The sequence below is a fragment of the Syngnathus floridae genome, chromosome 22, assembly GCF_059516105.1.
Source record: "Syngnathus floridae isolate MCC-2025c chromosome 22, RoL_Sflo_1.0, whole genome shotgun sequence".
Classification (NCBI taxonomy): Eukaryota; Metazoa; Chordata; class Actinopteri; order Syngnathiformes; family Syngnathidae; genus Syngnathus; species Syngnathus floridae.
The window spans coordinates 5,078,611-5,098,223 of NC_142434.1; the positions used below are offsets into that span (position 1 = coordinate 5,078,611).

Consider the following 19,613-nt stretch of genomic DNA (forward strand, 5'->3'; position numbering starts at 1 on the left):
TTTCTTTTGTTTTGTTTTGTTTTGTCTTTTGAACATCATTCAGCGTTAAAGGTTTCAATCACCGGAAACATTTCAACAAACCCAAGTTCAAATTCTTCAAATTCAAACAAGAAAACATCTGAAACGATCTTGAAATATAGCAACTGATAATGAAGAAGAGAAAAGGCCCAAAATTGGACTCACACTTGGATCATGGTTATTTCCCAAATGAATCATGGTTTCCCGTTGGAATGCTCACTGTTTTTTGGGCCACCGTCAAAAGGAAGCAAATAATCATTGACAATGACTGTGGTCAAAGTTGTGCAATGTTTTAAACAGAAACAAAGGAGTACGTACATTCGCCAAATCACGAGTGGGGTCAGGGGAAGCCGTTAGAGGAAGGAGCAAACTGGAGTAGCTTGACTTTGAGCCCCTGGAGCCTGGTCAGGATTGCCAGTGACTCTTGAAGGCATGTGCAAAAAGCAGCCGTTTCTTGCTCAATCTTCAACTGTTGTTCACTAAATGGAAGGGCAAGAAGAGAAAAGAAAAGCTAAATCACAACAAGATCACTAGTATGACCGACCGACCGAAAGACCGACCGAAAGACCGACCGAAAGACCGACCGAAAGACCGACCGAAAGACCGACCGAAAGACCGACCGAAAGACCGACCGACCGACCGACCGAATTCCACGGTTGTGTCGAAGCTGCCCAACAGATTGCAAGGGCTCGGCCTGATTTGGAAGATACGCCTCTGCCAGATGGTCATGTGGTTTTTGTTGATGGGTCTTCTAAGAAAAATGAATCCGGTGTGACACTTACTGGCTATGCGATTGTCGCCGCCGACGAGGTTTTGGAGGCTGCTCAACTGCCATCCTATATGTCAGCACAGGCCGCTGAGCTCATTGCTTTGACTGGGGCCTGCAAATTGTTTGCAAACAAGTCCGTCGCTATCTGGACTGATAGTCAGTCTGCTTTTGCTACAGTCCACGTTTTTGCTCAGCAGTGGAGCAACCGTGGCATGATAACTTCTACAAGGGAAGCCCGTCTCCCGTTCCGCAATACTAACTCAACTTTTGGATGCTGTCCAGCTAGCTACCTTGAAAGGTAGCGGTTTGCAAGTGTGCTGCTCACACTGCGAGCTCTGATCCCGTTTCTCTCTCGGTAATGCTTTTGCTGACAAATCCGCTAAGGCCGCTGCGGAAGGCCTGCTTCATGTCCTCTCGTCTCTCACGGCTCATGATTCGATGTCACGCATCTCCCCTGATGTCTTGCTTGACATGCAGTCTCAGAGCCCCTCCCAGGAACGACTCTCTTGGGAAAAGCGGGGTGCAACTAAAAACACCGATGGTCTTTTTGTGTGACCTTTGGGCAAACCTGTCTTGCCTCGTAACTTGTTCAAATGAGCTGCTATTTGGAGTCATGGGGTCACCCATGTCTCGGCGGGGGGTATGGTGAAACAAGTCGAGGCTATTTATACATCATACGGCTTTGCCGCTTTCTCACAACGATTTTGCAGAGCGTGTTTGATCTGTGCTAAACATAAGCCACAAGGCAATTTAAGACCTCAGAGAGGGAAATTCCCGACTCCATTGTACCCGTTTCAGACAATACATATGGATTATATCCAATTACATAAAAGTGAAGGGAAAGAATATTGTTTGGTCATAATAGACGCATTTTCTAAATGGGTAGAAACATTTCCTACCAAACATGCTGATGCACTCACAGTGGCAAAAGCCTTATGCAAAGACATCATTCCAAGATACGGTATTCCAGAAAAAATTTACAGCGACAATGGTCCACATTTTGTAAATCAAATAGTGCATAACATTGGGAGAATGTTCCACATAAATCTAAAGAACCAACCAAGAAATCTAAAGAAGAAATGTACATAAATCTTACCAGTACAACAGGGCGAACTCCCTATGAAGCTATGTTTGGAAGACCTTACAGGCTTCCTCAGTTCAACAACACATGGGAGATCCCCGAGGAAGCCACGTTAGCTGATTACATGAGAAAAATGTTGGAACGTCAAAAGAATCTAACCAATAACACTGACGATTGTTAGGGTTTTCTGGTTAGTTTGATCCTATGATTATGTTGGAATGTAACCTGTAATAATTAAACTCGCTTGTCCTGTCTTAACAAAAGTGGTAGAACAAAGTGCTAAGATCTTTTCAACTGATTGACTAGCTGCAGAGGAAGCAACCAAAGTGTTTTGTTCACACAACATCGTGAAGGACCCCCTGCTGTGCTTTGATCAGTCAGGGGCTTCGACCATTTGTCTACTCTGTCCCCCACTCTGTGCTTTGATCAGCCAGGGGCTTCGGCCATTTGCCCACTCTCAACCCCCACTCCGTTTCTCTTAATAAATATCCCCTCGCAGGAACAAGGGTTCAGACTTCATTCTGGAGTGAGTGAACTCTCCACCTGCAGGTGTCAAAAAGGACTTACTTGTCTCCGTGTGGTTCTTGCAAAATAAGTTGGAGTGAGCAAATCTCTAACATTTTGGTGCCGAAACCCGGGACCCTCATACCCATCATCTGGCTGACGGAGGACGACGCGCTGCACACCGTCGACGGGCCAGCGTCCATTAGCCGGACCTGGTAAAGAAAGACCTGGGAAGGAAATTCTTCGCTGGGCCAGCATCTTAGGTCTGCCTTCGTCTGACAGAGGTGGATTGACGGGACCCGGCAGTGCAACGAACCAGGTGACAAGTAAGTTAAAGGCCTGAAGTTGTGTTGTGTTGTTAAACGCGTAACACATAGAGGTGCACGAGAGCCAGCTTGGGTTCAAGTCCCAGTGGAATGAACAGGCTAAGAAAAGCAGAGCTTCTTTTTCGTTCATCGAAGAAGTGTGTAGACTCTTCTTTGTCTGTTTTTCCGAGCTGAGGGATCTGGCTTGGGTTAGAGTCCCAGTGGAAGGAACGTGCTAAGAAACACGGAGCTTCTTTTTTGTTAATCAAAGAAGGGCGTAGATTTTTCTTGGTATGTTTTTCCAAGCCAAAGAATAGCTTGGGTTCAAGTCCCAGTGGAAGAAACGGGCTAAGGAAAACAGAGCTTCTTTTTCTTAATTGAAGAAGGGCGTAGATTTTTTCTTTTGTCCGTTTTTCCAAAGCTGTTTGGGAGGGTTTTACACTCATCCCTGGATAGGCCTAAAAAGCGCTGGAGTTTGTGTGATTGAGAGTGTGACTGGTAGGATAAATTGACTAAATAGCAGTTCTAGCATTGATCCACGGCAATAATACAGGCTAGTAATTTGTTGAAAGGTCAATTTAAACCTGCATTGAGGATCCTCAAATAAATAAATAAATAATAATAATAATAATATTTTTGAGAAAAAAAAAATTGTAAAACCTTAAACTACTAAAATTAAGATGGGAAATAAGAATGGTAAATCTCTTGCTCTGCTCTTCTTTGAGATGAGAAGTTCATGGCAAGGAGATTTCTTAATTGTATGTAATATATGCCGAAGTGGAAGAAAAAGTATGGAGTAGAAGGGAAATTGAAAGTTGAAGTGTGGAAGATAGTAGTTGATGTTTTAGAAGAGAGTGTGGAAAGAAAGAAAAATGGACTGAAAAAGAAAAGAAAAGAGAGAGAATTGGATTGTGCTAAAATGTGGTTGAAAGCTTCACAAGAAAGAAGAGAACAAATCCAAAAGACAAAAGATGGAAAGTTGAAAAGTGATGAAGCCGCCATTCAATTGAGATTTGAAAAAGAATTCTGGGTACATAGTGGCATCCCATTCAATGATGCAGATGAGAGTGCTTATCAGCAACATCTTAAAATTCCGCTCCTCACTGGTTTCCCCCCTGACTTGGGCAGTTGGGTGAGAAAACACTTGGTGGAAGCGGACACTGCTTGGTTTACAAAAAACATGCAGTGGCCCAGAGACGCTGACAAAGGGATTGAGAAAGGCAGAAGTTTTGATGTATTTCATCTAGATGATGATAATGATCTAAATGAAGATACAACAATCTTCTACCAAAGTTCCCAAAGGGGCAGAGGAAGAGTTAGATACCAACAACGTCGCAAGCCACCATTCAAATCAAAACCCCCATCAGATTCAGACAACTGTTGGAACTGTGGGAGACGAGGACACTTTGCACGAGAGTGTCGTTCTGCAAAGCAATATCAATCAAAGGGTGCAGGAAGGGGCAGAGGAAAAGCCAAATTTTTAGCATGACAAGCTTCCTCCTCTTTGACCGCTTATGCTCATACAGAGAAAGAAAGAATAGATGCCCATATGACAGCAAAACATGTAATTGTCAGATTATTAGAATTTTTTTAGATTATTAGAAGTCTTGTCCATCCAAGAAGTATGACAATGCTGTTTGTATGCCCAAATTACAAATGACTAGAGCTCAATTTGTGTTACACTAAAGTTAAAATATGCAAATCAAGTGGTAAAGAAATGCAACTTGCTTCTAGAAGATAAATAAATAAAATTAGAATGTGCTGTCCTCGTGTGCATGGGAGGGACCAGCTCATGATCGACCACAGGAAATGGCCAGCCTGTGACGAATCATTGTTGCTGAGACCTACCTTCTGCACGCGAGAGCTGTGCATGTGTGTGCGTATGTGTTAAAGTTAAAGTTAGAGTCCCAAATTGATGAAGATTGGCTAAACTTTTAATATAAAGAAATTTGCTAGACTGTTGTCTATTCAATTTACACCGCAGAACAGAAACAATTTTGACAGATAAAAATGAGAGGAAAAGAGAGAAATCTGTTTGCGAGCAGAAACTAATCCACACTAGTGTATGTTAAGTGTCGAGCTCACATGAGAAATTCGATGAGAAAAAAAAAAAAAAAAAAAAAACGACAGAACATGCTTTCAGGAATTGGAAGGAGCTAAATTGTGAATTTAAGATTTTGCAATGCTACATTTAATAGGAATAATTGATTGGTTGTGTTATAAGATTATACAAAATTCTAAATGCAAGCTAAATCTGAGAGATTGAGTTCTTCAAATTTAAAAACAAAGAAAAATTCAGATTAATTTGCCAGTTGTTTGTTTTAGTTAAGTTTTTTTTGAATTGGTGGATTGTTCTACCAGGAAACCTGAGTTGAAAATGTTATATGAATGTTGTGTGGTGAGCTTGGATGAATTGGGACCAATGTGATAGTATGACTCCTTTTTGGAGACTGTGTGAGATGCATATGATGAGCATTGATGAATGATTGCCTGAATGAAAGGTTGAATGGTTGAAGTCGTTGGCGACTACTATAGAAAATTAGTAGAGCGACTTTGATGAAAGAGTGATTTTGAGCAGGTTGAATGTTAGAAAGAAACACGTAGCTTTTGGATTGATAATTAACTAGGAAATAAAAAAAAAAAAAACTGGAGAACCGGTAACACGTGTAGAAGATGTGTGAACTGAGAAATTGAGAAGCGTTTTGGAAAGAAAGTCAAATTAAATGATGATGGAATCATATGTAGTACAGAACGCATTATCCCAAACAGTTTGTCAAGGTGTGAGGCATGGGCGTTGCCAAGCCTCAAAAGGAGGGAGTGAGTAGGGCAGATAGTGGAAGATAGTAAGAATACAACACTTTATGACAATGAATTTTCGAATACATTTGGTGTGGTAAATTTTTTTTTTGTTCTGGTGTAGATAGATTAGCAACACGAGAGATTTAGAGGTTCAAAAGAAAGACAGTTAAAAGAAAACATTTTTGATTTGGACAATTGCAGGCTAACAGGAATATGAGAACGATAAGAACTACGAGGTGGGATCCAATTTCATTGGGGAGATTGAGAATTCACAGCACCATACTCGAAGTCACATTTTTGAGCAAGCATGACAATAACATGTGAGAGGTCAAGACATACAGATCAGGGCTTGATGTGGAAAGCAGACTTCGATGAGTTGATTTTCAATAATGATACTGAAGACAACATACTGTCCGATTAAATTGGAACTATAGATAAAATGTAGCTCAAAAATAGGATGAGTTGCAGGATTTACGATATAATAACGAGACCGCTGTTATTAGAAGAATTTGAAGTTTGGTAAACAAACGTTACCAGCAAATTGATGGAAGCAGCTACATTTGGAGATAGTCTTACAAGTTTGATGTCCCAGCCTGTCATTCTCAGTGTCAGGGTCCCTGAAACCCAATCCGAGACTTCACCTGCAGCCGTGAACAACTACAAAATGGTGCCTGGCTCTGAAGCACCTTTGACCTTTGGCAAAGGACAAGAAAAGACTACTGTTGTGCTTGGAGGGGGACAAGTACACTCCGGGGGACAGACAACATCCTCGGGGACGAGAAAAGACAGTGAAAAGCGGAGGAACTCACAATGATGAAAATTGACTCATTTGAAAAATGGACTCATTCAAGAGTGATGGATAGGGTCGCTCTGAAGCAACAACAAAAGAACACCAACTTGAGAGGGTGACGTGCGGCAAAAAGATATGGACTTGGAGTGTCCGACAACCAAATCGCACTCCTTGCTACGGCGTTACCAAATTTGGTGAAGCTTGGTTCAAAGTGGAAGGGAGGTTCGTTGTGCACTGAGTTTGACAGAACTGAGGAGATTTGATAAATAAATAAATAAAAATTTGAAAAATACGTAGGGCTACAGAGAAAAGCATTATAATCAGAGATTGAACGGATTTGGATAAAACAAATAGGCTAAAACGGTAGGAAACAAGAGCAAGATCTGATATTTTGGCTCATCAAGCTTAAAACGTAGAGGTCGAGTTATATAAATTTTAGAACAGGACATTTGGCAGTCAGGAGGGAGCTAGGTTGCTCAATGTACCTACTCAATACAACAGTAAGGTTTTTTGTACCACAGTGGAGGTCTGATGGTCAGAAAGTTAGGTACGTTCGATTTTTGACATTCACACAATCATGCATAGGAGTCACACGGCGACAATTAACAAGACAATGACTGCAATAGGGGCCACATACGACTGCACCGACAGGAAAAAGTAGAAGCGAGAGAGCAGAGTATGGGATTATATGCTCAAACGTCTGCCATACAGTTACCGATAGGAGATTCTATCAAAAGAAGCTACACGAGAGATGTGTGTGTGTGTGTGTGTGTGTGTGTGTGTGTGTGTGTGTGTGTGTGTGTGTGTGTGTGTGTGTGTGTGTGTTCACACCCTGTGTGGGTGCGAGCGTGTGAAGAGAAAGAAGGCATGGGTAAGACAATCTCTTTTAAACCAGGAGGCAATAAATGGGAACGCCCCTGTCATAAATAGTTTTTGGTTAAAGGGAATCATTAGGAGGTGTTCAAACTCTTCCCGCAAACACTCCTATTTACCAGTTAAATGGGCACTACAATTGACTACGAGAGTTGCAAGCAACAGATAAAGAGCAGTCCTTGGCAGATTATATGATCAGGACGCTCAAACTGTGTCAAAGACAAATTTACTGCCGCTTGATCTTTCCTCCTCACAGGTCGACAACCCCATCAATCCAGGAGACTGGGTCTACATCAAAGTCATCAAAAGAAGGAACTGGGCCAGCCACGACAGGAGGGACCATTCTAAGTCTTGCTGACTACACATCCAAGGTTGCAGGACCCACAAATGCATTGACGACGACTGCTCTCCAGGAGGAAACTGGATGGGAGCTTTGGACATCGCCGCTGTGTGCCAGGATGAGAGAGCCGTTTTCAAGGTGTAAGGGCTCTACAACCAACATGGCTACACCATCGAACGGAACATACTTCATACAGAATGGCTGGTGGCTTTGTGGTCACAAGGTTTATCCGATGCTGCCCGCCAACTGGACACGAGCGTGTGCGCCAGTGTGTGTGACAGACCTCACCTACAGACTAGAACATCATCAGCTGACGAAAACACAAGCACATATACAACTTCTTAGACGTGACAGATATGATGATGATAATGAGACGTGGATTGCGTAGAGGCTGTTCTGTTGAGCATGTTTTACGGAAACTTGTTGATTTGACCATCAAATATGCTTCGCAAGTAATGGATATGCTGATGTACTGTTTCTTTGTTTTTATTTTTTTTTATTATTGATAGCATTCTGGTCGCCTAGGCCAAAGGGACCGTGTAAGAATTTTCCTGCTAATAACATCTGGCCAGCAGGTTTTTCGCTTACACATTAAGTTTGATTTGGGGTATTGAGGTAATGCCTCATCTTCACTGGAAGGTGTTGCTATCATTGTTTCTTGTTTTTATTTTTACCATTCTGCCTTCTTCATTATACGTATATATGTTTTCTTGCTTGTCTTTGTTGTTTGGGGTGACATAATCATATGATAAATCAGGAGGGAGATGTTAGGGTTTTCTGGTTAGTTTGATCCTATGATTATGTTGGAATGTAACCTGTAATAATTAAACTCGCTTGTCCTGTCTTAACAAAAGTAGTAGAACAAAGTGCTAAGATCTTTTCAACTGATTGACTAGCTGCAGAGGAAGCAACCAAAGTGTTTTGTTCACACAACATCGTGAAGGACCCCCTGCTGTGCTTTGATCAGTCAGGGGCTTCGACCATTTGTCTACTCTGTCCCCCACTCTGTGCTTTGATCAGCCAGGGGCTTCGGCCATTTGCCCACTCTCAACCCCCACTCCGTTTCTCTTAATAAATATCCCCTCGCAGGAACAAGGGTTCAGACTTCATTCTGGAGTGAGTGAACTCTCCACCTGCAGGTGTCAAAAAGGACTTACTTGTCTCCGTGTGGTTCTTGCAAAATAAGTTGGAGTGAGCAAATCTCTAACAACGATGAACCCATTTCTCCGCAGGAAGACCCCAAAGTGGTACCGGGAGACTGGGTTTTGATCAAGAGTATCAAGAGTAAGAATTGGCATTCACCCAAGTGGGCAGGTCCCTTTTTGGTGCTACTCACGACACCTAATGCTTTGAAAATAGCCGAACGCAACACGTGGATTCATTTATCTCATTGTAAAAAGGTGATCTCCGCGGACCCAACCTAAGTACGGAAGGTGAGCAAAGTCTGGTAATAGTGCCTGACCCTGGTGCCAAGATCCAGGGTTGACACGAAAGCTCGCAGAAGCCAATTTCCAAGACACCAACCCGAAGCTCAGGGTGTTGACTCTGAGGAGATCCGGAAACATGAGCATTAGAGGGTCATTTGGTGAGTACTTTAACCGGGCTGTAGCCTGCGCAAAGTCGACCATGTGTTTTTGGTTGCTTTTGCTGGTTTGTGTTACCATTATATTTTTTTTCGGGGGTGATTTTATTTGTATGGATAGAGTACCATGAGCCTCGAATAGTCTTCTCTCAGGCAAATACCAACGCTAATTCTAATCAATATGGCTCGTGGGGAAAAATTGCTAGACATAAGCGCGACACTCAATCCCCTTTTGATCAGGTTGTTTGTATTCCAGAAACCGTCCGCGTTCCAACTTGCGTACCATGGCTTTTGTCTTGGACTCACAATAACTAATAATTGATGTTTACTGTGGCTCCTAATACATCTTCTTCTATTATTGTACCTATGAAAAGTTTGAAAGGTTTTCTTAATGGTCACCCCACTACTGGGGATAAATGGCTGGGATATTGGTGGTATTTAACTGGCCACCCGGTTAGCACCGACTGGGGCACCCTTGTCACCACACAAATGCGAGAGTATTGGCCCTCTGGTTCCGGTGAAGAGGCTGTGTTCTTTGCTAAACGAATAACTTTGAAGAATCAGGGCACAAGCCTCCTTTTACTCCCTGATGGTCAAATTCGTCCTCCAAATGCCACTTTGGTTAACACTTCTTGTTGGCGTTTTCAACTGTGGGCCTGGTCCTCCGGAATCGATCCTCACTTTCCTATTGCTATTTGCATTAATAAAACAATGTCGATCGCAGACCGTCCCGTTACAAATAATTACCCTGTCAGCAGGAGCAAAAATCACAAGTATGCTCCTCACTGATGCGGACAGCTATTTTGTAGCCTCTACAGGACTAAGCGGTCAAACCGACAACTGGCTTCTTATGGCTGAGCAAGCCGCAGAGATGGCTGACACCTGGCCTGGCCTGGCCTGGCCTGGCCTGGCCTGGCCTGGCCTGGCTTGGCTTTCGGTCGGTCGGTCGGTCGGTCTTTCGGTCGGTCTTTCGGTCGGTCTTTCGGTCGGTCTTTCGGTCGGTCTTTCGGTCGGTCTTTCGGTCGGTCTTTCGGTCGGTCTTTCGGTCGGTCGGTCATACTAGTGATCTTGTTGTGATTTAGCTTTTCTTTTCTCTTCTTGCCCTTCCATTTAGTGAACAACAGTTGAAGATTGAGCAAGAAACGGCTGCTTTTTGCACATGCCTTCAAGAGTCACTGGCAATCCTGACCAGGCTCCAGGGGCTCAAAGTCAAGCTACTCCAGTTTGCTCCTTCCTCTAACGGCTTCCCCTGACCCCACTCGTGATTTGGCGAATGTACGTACTCCTTTGTTTCTGTTTAAAACATTGCACAACTTTGACCACAGTCATTGTCAATGATTATTTGCTTCCTTTTGACGGTGGCCCAAAAAACAGTGAGCATTCCAACGGGAAACCATGATTCATTTGGGAAATAACCATGATCCAAGTGTGAGTCCAATTTTGGGCCTTTTCTCTTCTTCATTATCAGTTGCTATATTTCAAGATCGTTTCAGATGTTTTCTTGTTTGAATTTGAAGAATTTGAACTTGGGTTTGTTGAAATGTTTCCGGTGATTGAAACCTTTAACGCTGAATGATGTTCAAAAGACAAAACAAAACAAAACAAAAGAAAAGAAATCATCTCTCGTGTGCGCCGTGTTGATTTTTTTGCTTGATCAACTGTTTGTTTCCTTGGCGGCGAGAATGAATGACGACGAACATTGAGTCAAGTGAGCGAACCTACGGAGGGTTGGCGGTGCCTTCTGGTGGAGACATCTTGTACTGCACCCCACTTCTTTTTGCGAGCAGGACGGACGGACGGACGGACGGACGGACGGACGGACGTTGACCTCAACGTGTAAACCAGTGTTGTCAAACCCGTTTTTTTGGCGGGGCGCATTGGAGTCACAGCTTCTTTCGGAGGGCCATCATGACTCTCGACCCAAACCTTCTGCACGTACAACAACGACAAACCTTGGTTTACACCGAACCTTAGGAGGCTGCGCAAAGTCAAGGAGGAGGCCTACAGGAGCGGCGACCGGGACCTGTTCAAGCAGACCACAAACACACTGAACCGAGAGGTCAGGAAAGTCAGCCAGGAGGTGTTACGGGGAGAGCCTGGAGAGACACCTCTCTGCCAATCCTGATCCCTCCACAGTGTGGAAAGGCCTGCAGAGCATCACGGGCTTCAAGAAACGAACCCCCCGTCCTGTGGAGAGCCCAAGGCTCGCTAACCAGCTCAACAGGTTCGACTGCAGGTTTGATCGGTCCTCCCACACAACGGGACCTCCTGCAGCACAATCTACATACTCCCCTCCCCCCACAACTGCTCTGTCCACACCTCCATCACCGTGGTCACCGACTCTCTCTCTCTTGCAGAGGCCGCGCCCGCACTCCAGATCCGCGAGGAGGAAGTGCGCCAGATGTTCCGGAGACAAAAGATCAGGAAGGCACCCACCGGGCCCAGACGGCGTGTCACCTTCCTGCTTGAAAGTCTGCGCTGAGCAGCTGGCGCCCACCTTTGACACGGATCTTCAACCGTTCCCTGGAGCTGCGTGAGGTGCCCTCGTGCTTCAAGAGCTCCACCAACGTTCCAGTGGCCAGCCAAGAAGCCCGCCATCACAGGTCTGAATGACTATAGACCTGTTGCACTGACCTCTGTGCTCGTGAAATCTTTCGAGAGGTTAGGAGTGCTGAACCACCTGAAGGATGTCACGGGCCCCCTGCTGGACCCCCTCCAGTTTGCCTACCGGGCAAACAGGGCGCGGTGGATGATGCGGTCAACATGGGACTGCACTACATCCTGCAACACCTGGACACCCCAGGAAAGTACGCCAGGATCCTGTTTGCGGACTTCAGCTCGGCGTTCAACACCATCGCTCCTGACATCCTCCAACTGATGAGCTTGCTCATCCAGCTCGCGGTGGCTGCCCCCACCTGTCAGTGCAGTGGATCACCAGCTTCCTGACCAACAGGAGACAGCGTGTGAGGCTGGGGAGCATCACATCTGACCACCAACACTGGAGCCCCTCAGGGGTGCGTCCTCTCCCCACTGCTCTTCTCCCTCTACACCAACGATTTCTCCGCAAGTGACTCTTCTGCGAAGCTCCCGAAGTATGCAGACGACACCACTCTCATCGGACTGATCCAGAAGGGTGATGAGACTGCGTACAGACAGGAGGTGGAGCGGCTGGTCCACTGGTGCAGCCAAAACCACCTGGACCTGAACCCGCTCAAGACCGTGGAGATGACAGTGGACTTCAGGCGAGGCCCTTCACCACTTTCACCCCTCACTATCCGCAGTAATACTATTCTCTCATCAGACACCTTCAAGTTCCTGGGAACCACAGTCTCTCGGGACCTGAAATGGACCGGCCACATGGACTCTGTCCGGAAGAAGGCCCAGCAGAGGCTGTACTTCCTGAGACAGCTCAAGAAGTTCAACCTGCCGCGGGAGCCGCTGAAGACCTTCTACACTGCCATCATCCAAGTCTGTCCTCTGCACCTCCATCACTGTCTGTTGGGTTGACAACATTTATCAGAAATCAATCTCAGAGACGGTAGGTCTTTCTTGGCTTAGCGTTTTCTCCCGCGCAGAAGGACGGATCACAGACACACAGCAAGTGTGGCAGTGATTCGCACTTTGCGCTGAGTTTGGCCGAGCCTTTATTGAGAGAGAAACAAAGGGGCAAGTGTACATGATCGAATAGGTTTCCAAACAGGAAGGACATTCCATAGTTATATCCCATTCCCACAGAACAAAGGGGATACTCTTATGGACGGGGCAGTATGGACGTCTCATGACCATTAGCTTAACAAAGACGTAGGGAATACATCGCTAGGGAATACATCGCTGTGCCGTACTCATGACTTCATCTTAAATAAGACCTTTGTCTGCTTCAGCCATCCCATGACAATCTCATGATCTGTACATGTCTAGCTAACTGTGGGGCTTATTGTATAGCGCGGCTAATGACTCCAGTCATTAGCCGGCCATATGCCCCCAAGTCATTTTCACGAGGCCGGATGGTCACATACTGCGGAGAATCTTGCACACAAAAGTTACATAGAATCCAATGATAAAAAGTATATCATTTCCAACATTCCCTCCTGTTTTTAACATTGGAATTCATGGGAAAACAAAATATCAACTAATAACTACATATGTGTATAAATGAGTATATGCTTACACAATATAGTATAGTACCATCAAAAACATGAAAGTTTACATTCCAGAGTTTATCAGAACTACAGCTCTCCATTCGGCTTTGGCTGAGTTCGTCATAATGGAATGTTTTTTCCCTTTTTTTCTTTTGGATCATCAATAGGAAGAAAAATAGACAGGTAGGTGATTTACGCAAGGTGGTCCCACTCATCTTGTTCACGCTGGACCAACATGATATTCTGGACAGCAAACGCTGATGTCAACATTTTAGTCATCATGTGACGAATACAAGGTATGATGCACGATGTAAAAATACAGAGAAATAACAGTATGGCAACTAAAACAATTGCAACCTTCAAGAGAAGTTGCCTCCAATCACCGTAAAACAGCCACCAAAAGGGATGGGCATCCTTGGCTGGAGCTTCATCTTGGGACATAGCCTTACGGAGGTTCCGAAGTCCTTGTAGCGCATATTCGATGTGGGTGTCGTTTTCTCCTGGGATGTAGGTACAGCAGGAAGTACCAACTATTTCACACACACCTCCTTTTTCGGCAGTCAGGAGGTCCAAAACCATTCGTGACTGTAGTGCCATTATTTTCAGGGCCTGCAGCTCTGTCTGGTAACCTGTAAGGGCTTCAAGAGTAAAATTGGCAAAGCTCTTCAACCTGTAGTCCATGGTTTCTATTCTGAGAATAGTTTTAGCCACACCCGCCTGTGGAAAGAGTGTGAGCGCCACCTTTTGTCCTGTGCTCCAAAGCTTGTATTCATCTGGTACGTCTGAGCCCCAGACGCTGTCGTAGGGACGGAAGGTGGGAGCCACAGCTGCACGGGTCTTTCGTTGATGATGTTCCTGAAAATGTGTCAGACTGAGGAACACAGTGTGATCTGACACATATACGGGGGCACACGTGCCATCCCATCGTCCGGGAAGGACTGCGTAGCCTCGGCGACCACAGAGCCACCATCCCCCTTCGATGATAGAATGGGGATTTTCGCCTCCTGCTAGGATTTGTCTGATTGCTACTGTGGTATTCATCGAGGTCTCGCCGGTACCTTCTAGAAGTGCGGTGGTGATGCAGCGCTTTGTATCTCCCACCTTTATTCCATCAACACGTCTTCGTCGGAAGCACAAGGGATGTGAGATGGCTCTACTCACTTCGAGAGTCACTGGAGCGGGTGTGACAACAGAACTTTTTGCCACTATTGTGAATGGCCTGGAGATGTTGTGACAGGGATGGGTGGCCAGTTGTGCATCGGTAATTCCTGACCGTTTCAGTCCTTCGAGGGGATCAAACCCAAAAGCCCTTAGTAATGCGAAACACCATCCATTTTTCTCTGGCATCGGTCGGGCATGTAGGACGGGCTGTTGACTTGATCGTGGCATTATGGAACATACGTAACATTCAGTTTGGTTGGATGCTTTGGCCAACATTGACACATACTGGTACCACATGTTGTCTGCATGTGGTATATCTGGGTTTATCGTTATATACTTTGTCAACAGTTCGGTCGTCATTCTCTTGATTCGGGTGGGAGTTCCCCTTTCCCCTTGGGGACCCTGGACACTCCATGTCATCGGCAAGCATGCTACAGCCACAGCACAGACAAGCACTCCTCTGAGTGCCATTTTCTGTTCAGTTCCACAGAGCCACCTGAACCCCCAGGGAGCTAAATGGTCAGGATTCTTAGATCTTCACCGGTTTGAGACTGATGCCAAACTATAATTGACACCCCCTTTGTAGCCAGACTTCGTCCTGACCGGGGCCTAGGGGTCAAGCACTCTCTGCAGCTTACAGTGGCTGAGATGTATCCAGGTGGGTCTTTCTGCAATCTTGACAGCGGTGGGTGTGGCAAGTAGGACTTGGAATGGTCCCTCCCACCGGGGTGAAGACCACGTCTTTCTCTTGATTACTTTGATGAAGACCCAGTCGCCTGGTTTCGCTGAGTCATCCTGTGGGGATAAAGGAGTGGAGGGCAGTAAATTTGCATTTGAGACTTCTTTCATTTGCATGGTTTTGATCATGTAGTCAGCTAAAGTTAGCTCTTCTGTGGCTATGTCTAGATCATGTGAGAACAGAGGGAGCCTGTATGCTCTGCCATGAATGATCTCATAAGGGGTTAAACCCTTGCTACAGGGCGTAATCCTCATATAGAGTTTTACCAAATCTAGACATTCGGGCCATGGTCTTCCTGTTTCTGCCATGCATTTGGTTAGTCTATTTTTAATTGTTCCATTTGCCCTTTCAACAAGGCCAGCGCTCGATGGATGATAGGAACAATGATTTTTTAATGTAATCTGCAAATGTTCAGCCATTTTGTTAATGACTGAATTGACAAAATGTGGCCCATTGTCGCTGTAAATGGTCTCTGGGATGCCATAGTTGGGAATGATGGTTTTGCAGATAGCCTTTGCTACTGTTATAGCATCTGCATTTTTTGCTGGGACTATTTCTGTCCACCTAGAAAAGGAATCGATTAGGACTAAACAGTATTTGTACAGTCCACACCTGTTTAGTTCTATGAAGTCCATATGCAACATTTGAAACGGGTATGTTGGTTCTGGGAATTTTCCTCTTTTAGGCCTTACGTTCCCTTGTGGATTATTTCTTATGCATACTTCACATGCTCTACAAAAAAGTTTTGAGTACAAATTGAAACCATATGTTGTAAAGTGTTGTGATATTAGCTCCTGCATCCCCCCTGTCGACACATGAGTACTCCCATGTGTCGAAATCGCAGCCGCTTTAAAAAGGGATTTAGGGAGAACAGGCTTATCATTTACAACGTATATGTCTTTGTCTGTCAGTTGTGCACCTTTAGCTATCCACATTTTCTGTTCCTGTTTAGGGGCCAAATGTTGCATATCATGCAGAATCTGTGTATTTATTAGTTCCTCCTTATCTGACGGCAAGCTCAGAAATAGATCTGAGGTTCCATATTTGCCTGTAGCAGCTTCCTTTGCTATTTTATCTGCTAGGGCATTGCCCAGTGATACCAAGTCTTTCCTCCGTGTGTGTGCCTCGCATTTGCAAATTGCAAGCTTTGTGGGCAACATTACTGCCTGGAGGAGCTGGATTAGAAGTTGTGCATGTGTTATTTGTTTTCCTGTTGAAGTTATCATTCCACGCCTTTCCCATTGTTTTGCAAAATAAAAAACTGTTGAAAATGCATACTGGCTGTCTGTATATACAGTCAGGTCTTGTCCATCTGCTAGAGTGCATGCTCTGGTCAGTGCGATGATTTCAGCTGCTTGGGCTGAGAAATGCGAAGGAAGCGTTGCCGCTTCTATCACTGTATCTGGGTTTTCCACTACAGCATAACCTGTCTGCGTTTTTCCTATTGGTGTTCTTGAGCAAGATCCATCTACAAACCACGTTTTACCTGAGGTGAGTGGTGTGTCTGACAGATCTGCTCTGGGTAGCTGCAGTTGTTCAGTTTCCTCTACACAATTATGAGGTATACCATCATTTGGTGTAGGGAGTAAAGTAGCTGGATTTAATATAGTGCAGCGTTTAATGGTTATGTGTGGCTGTGACAGCAACAGAGCTGTGTAGGACAAATGCCTGGCTGGAGACAGCATATTCATTTTACTTTGAAGTAGCAATACATCAACAGCATGTGGTACAAACAGGTCTGTGGGATGGAACAAGATAACATCTGCTGATGATTCTACTGCCATTGCGGCGGCACATATAGCCTGAACACATGGTGGCAAAGCTCTAGCTACAGGGTCAAGTCTTTTGGAATAGAAAGCTATTGGTAGCCATTTCATACCGTGTTGTTGAGTCAGCACTGATGTCATAAACCCATCTTTACAGTCCACTGTTTGCATAAACCTTTTGTTATAATCAGGTAGGATCAAATTTGTTGTTTGAACCAATGCCATTTTCAATTTTGTGAATGCTTCTTCTGCTTCTGGTGTCCATGTGATTTTATCTTTGAGTGCTAACAGCTGTCCATGAGCTACCTCTATCAGTGGTTGAGCTATTTCAGCATAGAATGGAACCCATGCTCTGCAGTAATTACATAGTCCTAAGAAAGACATAAGTTGTTTCTTTGTGACAGGTCGTGGTGTGTCTAATATAGCTTGTTTCCTGCCCTGTTGTACCGCTCTTCCCTTTGCTGAGAGTGTATGACCAAGATAATTTACTTCTGGTTTTACCCATTGTAACTTCTGTTTGCTGACTTTATTTCCTGTCTGGCCTAGGTGTTGCAGAAGGCGGAGGGAATCCTGTCTGCATGCTTCCTTTGTTTCTGAAGCAATTAAAATATCATCAACGTAGACCAGTACTTGGCTCTCAGATGAAGGTGTGAAACCAGCCATACAGTTCATGATAGCTTGTGTGAAAATGGTTGGGCTATCGGTAAAACCTTGTGGTAATCTGGTATAGGTGTACCCCTGACCCTTATAGGTGAATGCGAACCAATATTGAGAATCATCAGCAACAGGAATAGAGAAAAATGCATTACTTAAATCAATCACTGTAAAATGAGTCCTATTTGGCTGTAATGAATTTAGTAATGTGTGCGGATCAGGAACATTTGGTGCTCTGGTCTGCACTGCATTATTTACAGCTCTCAAATCCTGGATCATTCTCCACTTTGATGCCTCTGCTTTTTGAACTGGGAATATAGGTGTATTACATGGAGAGTCATTACATTTCCTAATTATTCCTGCTTTTAATAGGTCTTTAATGACTGGTTCAATGCCTATAGAAGCTTCAGGCTTCAGAGGATACTGTTTTACTCTGGGTCTGTAAGAAGATATCGGTTTAATTTCCACAGGTGGAATGGCTGTAATCAGACCAACATCTGTCGGGCCCGTGGCCCACACAACAGGATCTACATTCTTCAAATCTTTTTCATCCTCTTCTGAAAATGCAATTGTTGCTGTCTGTCATTCTAGGGCATGGATTTTTGGGGTAGCTGTAAATAACATGCAAAATTTATGTCTGTACATGTCACAGCTTGGGCTGTATTCGCAAATTGGAGCTTCCCATCCCATTTCACAAGGCTTATAATCAGTTGCTGTGACAGCTATTTTTAGCTTCGGACCAGTGTCTTTCCACTGAATATGTTCTGGTTTCAAAAGTGACACGTGGGGCATTGACCCTCCTCTATACATGTTTTTTAGATTTGTAGGTAAGATTACTGTGGCACCTGCAAATGATCTGTGATCAGAATATATATAGTCAATGGACACTGGAACGGAGGGCTGGTTTAGGAACTCCTCACTATATTCACTATCTGCACATGGTGAAACTTTCATTGTGACATGTAATTTGGTGTACTGCATTTCATCTTGTAAATCAGAAATAGTGGATTTTGCAAATTTGATCAGATCTGCAGTTTCTCGGTCACAGAGGGAGTGTGGGAAATCAAGTGAATAGTAAACGGCTTCATCATCCTCTGTGAGTAAGAGGTGTGGCACTCTGGCTGCTGTCATCCCATCTTTTAGTGGGAGCACAGCTATGCCCAGGGCTGACATTAAATCCCTTCCCAGGAGATTTACAGGACAGTGTGGTGAATAGACAACTGGTGCTGAAATCACGCTGCCTGTTTCTGGATCTTTAACCTTTAGTGGTAGGGTCATGTGTTCCAAGTATGTCTGACCATTAGCTGTTTTGACCCAAATTGACTGTTTTCCAGTGGTCAGGCCCTTAACTTTGTGTCTTAAAACTGATGTACAGGCGCCAGAATCACACAAAAAGGTTACTTTTTGTTCATTAACAATTAAATCTATTAATGGTTTTTCTTTTAAGTGACTCAATGATTCGACTGCTGTAAAAACATCCAAGAGATCATGCCTGTCTTCAACATTTAGTCATGCGCTCTGTTCTGGCCTCGGTCCTTTTTTCTTTTTAGGACATTCTTTGGCCCAGTGGCCTTTTTCTCCACAATACCAGCAGGCATTGGGGTCGCCAGACCAGCGGGGGGGATTCTTGGAAGCTGATCCTCTACCTCTCCCCCTGAAATTTCCTCTGCGTCCACCTCGGCCTCGATAGGGCAGGTGGTTTTGATAGAAGAATTCTGATTCTTCCACGCAGTCCGAGTCTGCCCAAAAAACTCCAGCTGACCCTGTTGGAGTTTTAGGTTTCTTTACAATTTTAGCAGCATGTCTAGCCCATTGCATTACAGTGGAAACACTAGCTGTGTCTACCTCTACATTGTGTTTCCGAATCCATTCACTGATTTTGGATTCCATTCCATTTAAAAGGGCATTTTTTAATTGTTGTTGGTAGGGGCCTGCGTCTTGGTCGTCTGCGGGAATTCCACTGTGAACTCTAAATTCTTTTTCAAATCTCACCCTAAAGTCATCAACATCCTCACCCAATTTTTGTTTTATCCCTGCCAAACGTCCATAATCAGCTCTTCTCCTAAATGTTGTTCTACATCGGTCCCATAAAG

At 44.6% G+C, this 19,613-nt stretch overlaps 2 protein-coding genes and 1 long non-coding RNA gene across 10 annotated transcripts in view; 1 reads left to right on the forward strand and 2 right to left on the reverse strand.

The window, feature by feature from the left end:
• LOC148379385 (uncharacterized) overlaps positions 1-19,613 on the reverse strand; it is a 79,264-nt gene that overhangs the window by 15,033 nt on the left and 44,618 nt on the right. The window lies entirely within an intron of this gene.
• On the forward strand, positions 457-12,552 carry LOC148379387 (uncharacterized). 6 transcript variants are annotated; one of them, XM_088366477.1, is made up of 4 exons: positions 457-10,489; positions 11,036-11,120; positions 11,198-11,285; positions 11,419-12,552. In XM_088366477.1, exons 1-4 carry the CDS (start codon positions 10,479-10,481, stop codon positions 11,541-11,543), a joined length of 309 nt encoding a protein of 102 aa, XP_088222603.1. In that variant the 5' UTR covers positions 457-10,478; the 3' UTR covers positions 11,544-12,552. The 6 variants fall into 6 exon arrangements, 1 of the variants encoding a protein (XP_088222603.1); XR_015855319.1 differs by having other exon boundaries at positions 657-10,336; positions 10,436-10,489; positions 11,036-11,285; XR_015855317.1 differs by having other exon boundaries at positions 459-10,336; positions 10,436-11,285.
• On the reverse strand, positions 12,638-18,424 carry LOC148379388 (uncharacterized). Its single transcript, XM_088366478.1, has one exon. The coding sequence runs from the start codon at positions 14,830-14,832 to the stop codon at positions 13,393-13,395; it is 1,440 nt and encodes a 479-aa protein (XP_088222604.1). The 5' UTR covers positions 14,833-18,424; the 3' UTR covers positions 12,638-13,392.

What these genes read in the sequence shown, in the direction of transcription:
- LOC148379388 (XM_088366478.1), bottom strand. Translation starts at nt 14,832, where the DNA reads ATGGCACTCAGAGGAGTGCTTGTCTGTGCTGTGGCTGTAGCATGCTTG.
- LOC148379387 (XM_088366477.1), top strand. An exon ending in CAAACACACTGAACCGAGAG is followed by an intron (nt 11,121 to 11,197) that starts GTCAGGAAAGTC and finishes ATCCCTCCACAG; the next exon opens with TGTGGAAAGGCCTGCAGAGC. An exon ending in CTCGCTAACCAGCTCAACAG is followed by an intron (nt 11,286 to 11,418) that starts GTTCGACTGCAG and finishes TCTCTCTTGCAG; the next exon opens with AGGCCGCGCCCGCACTCCAG.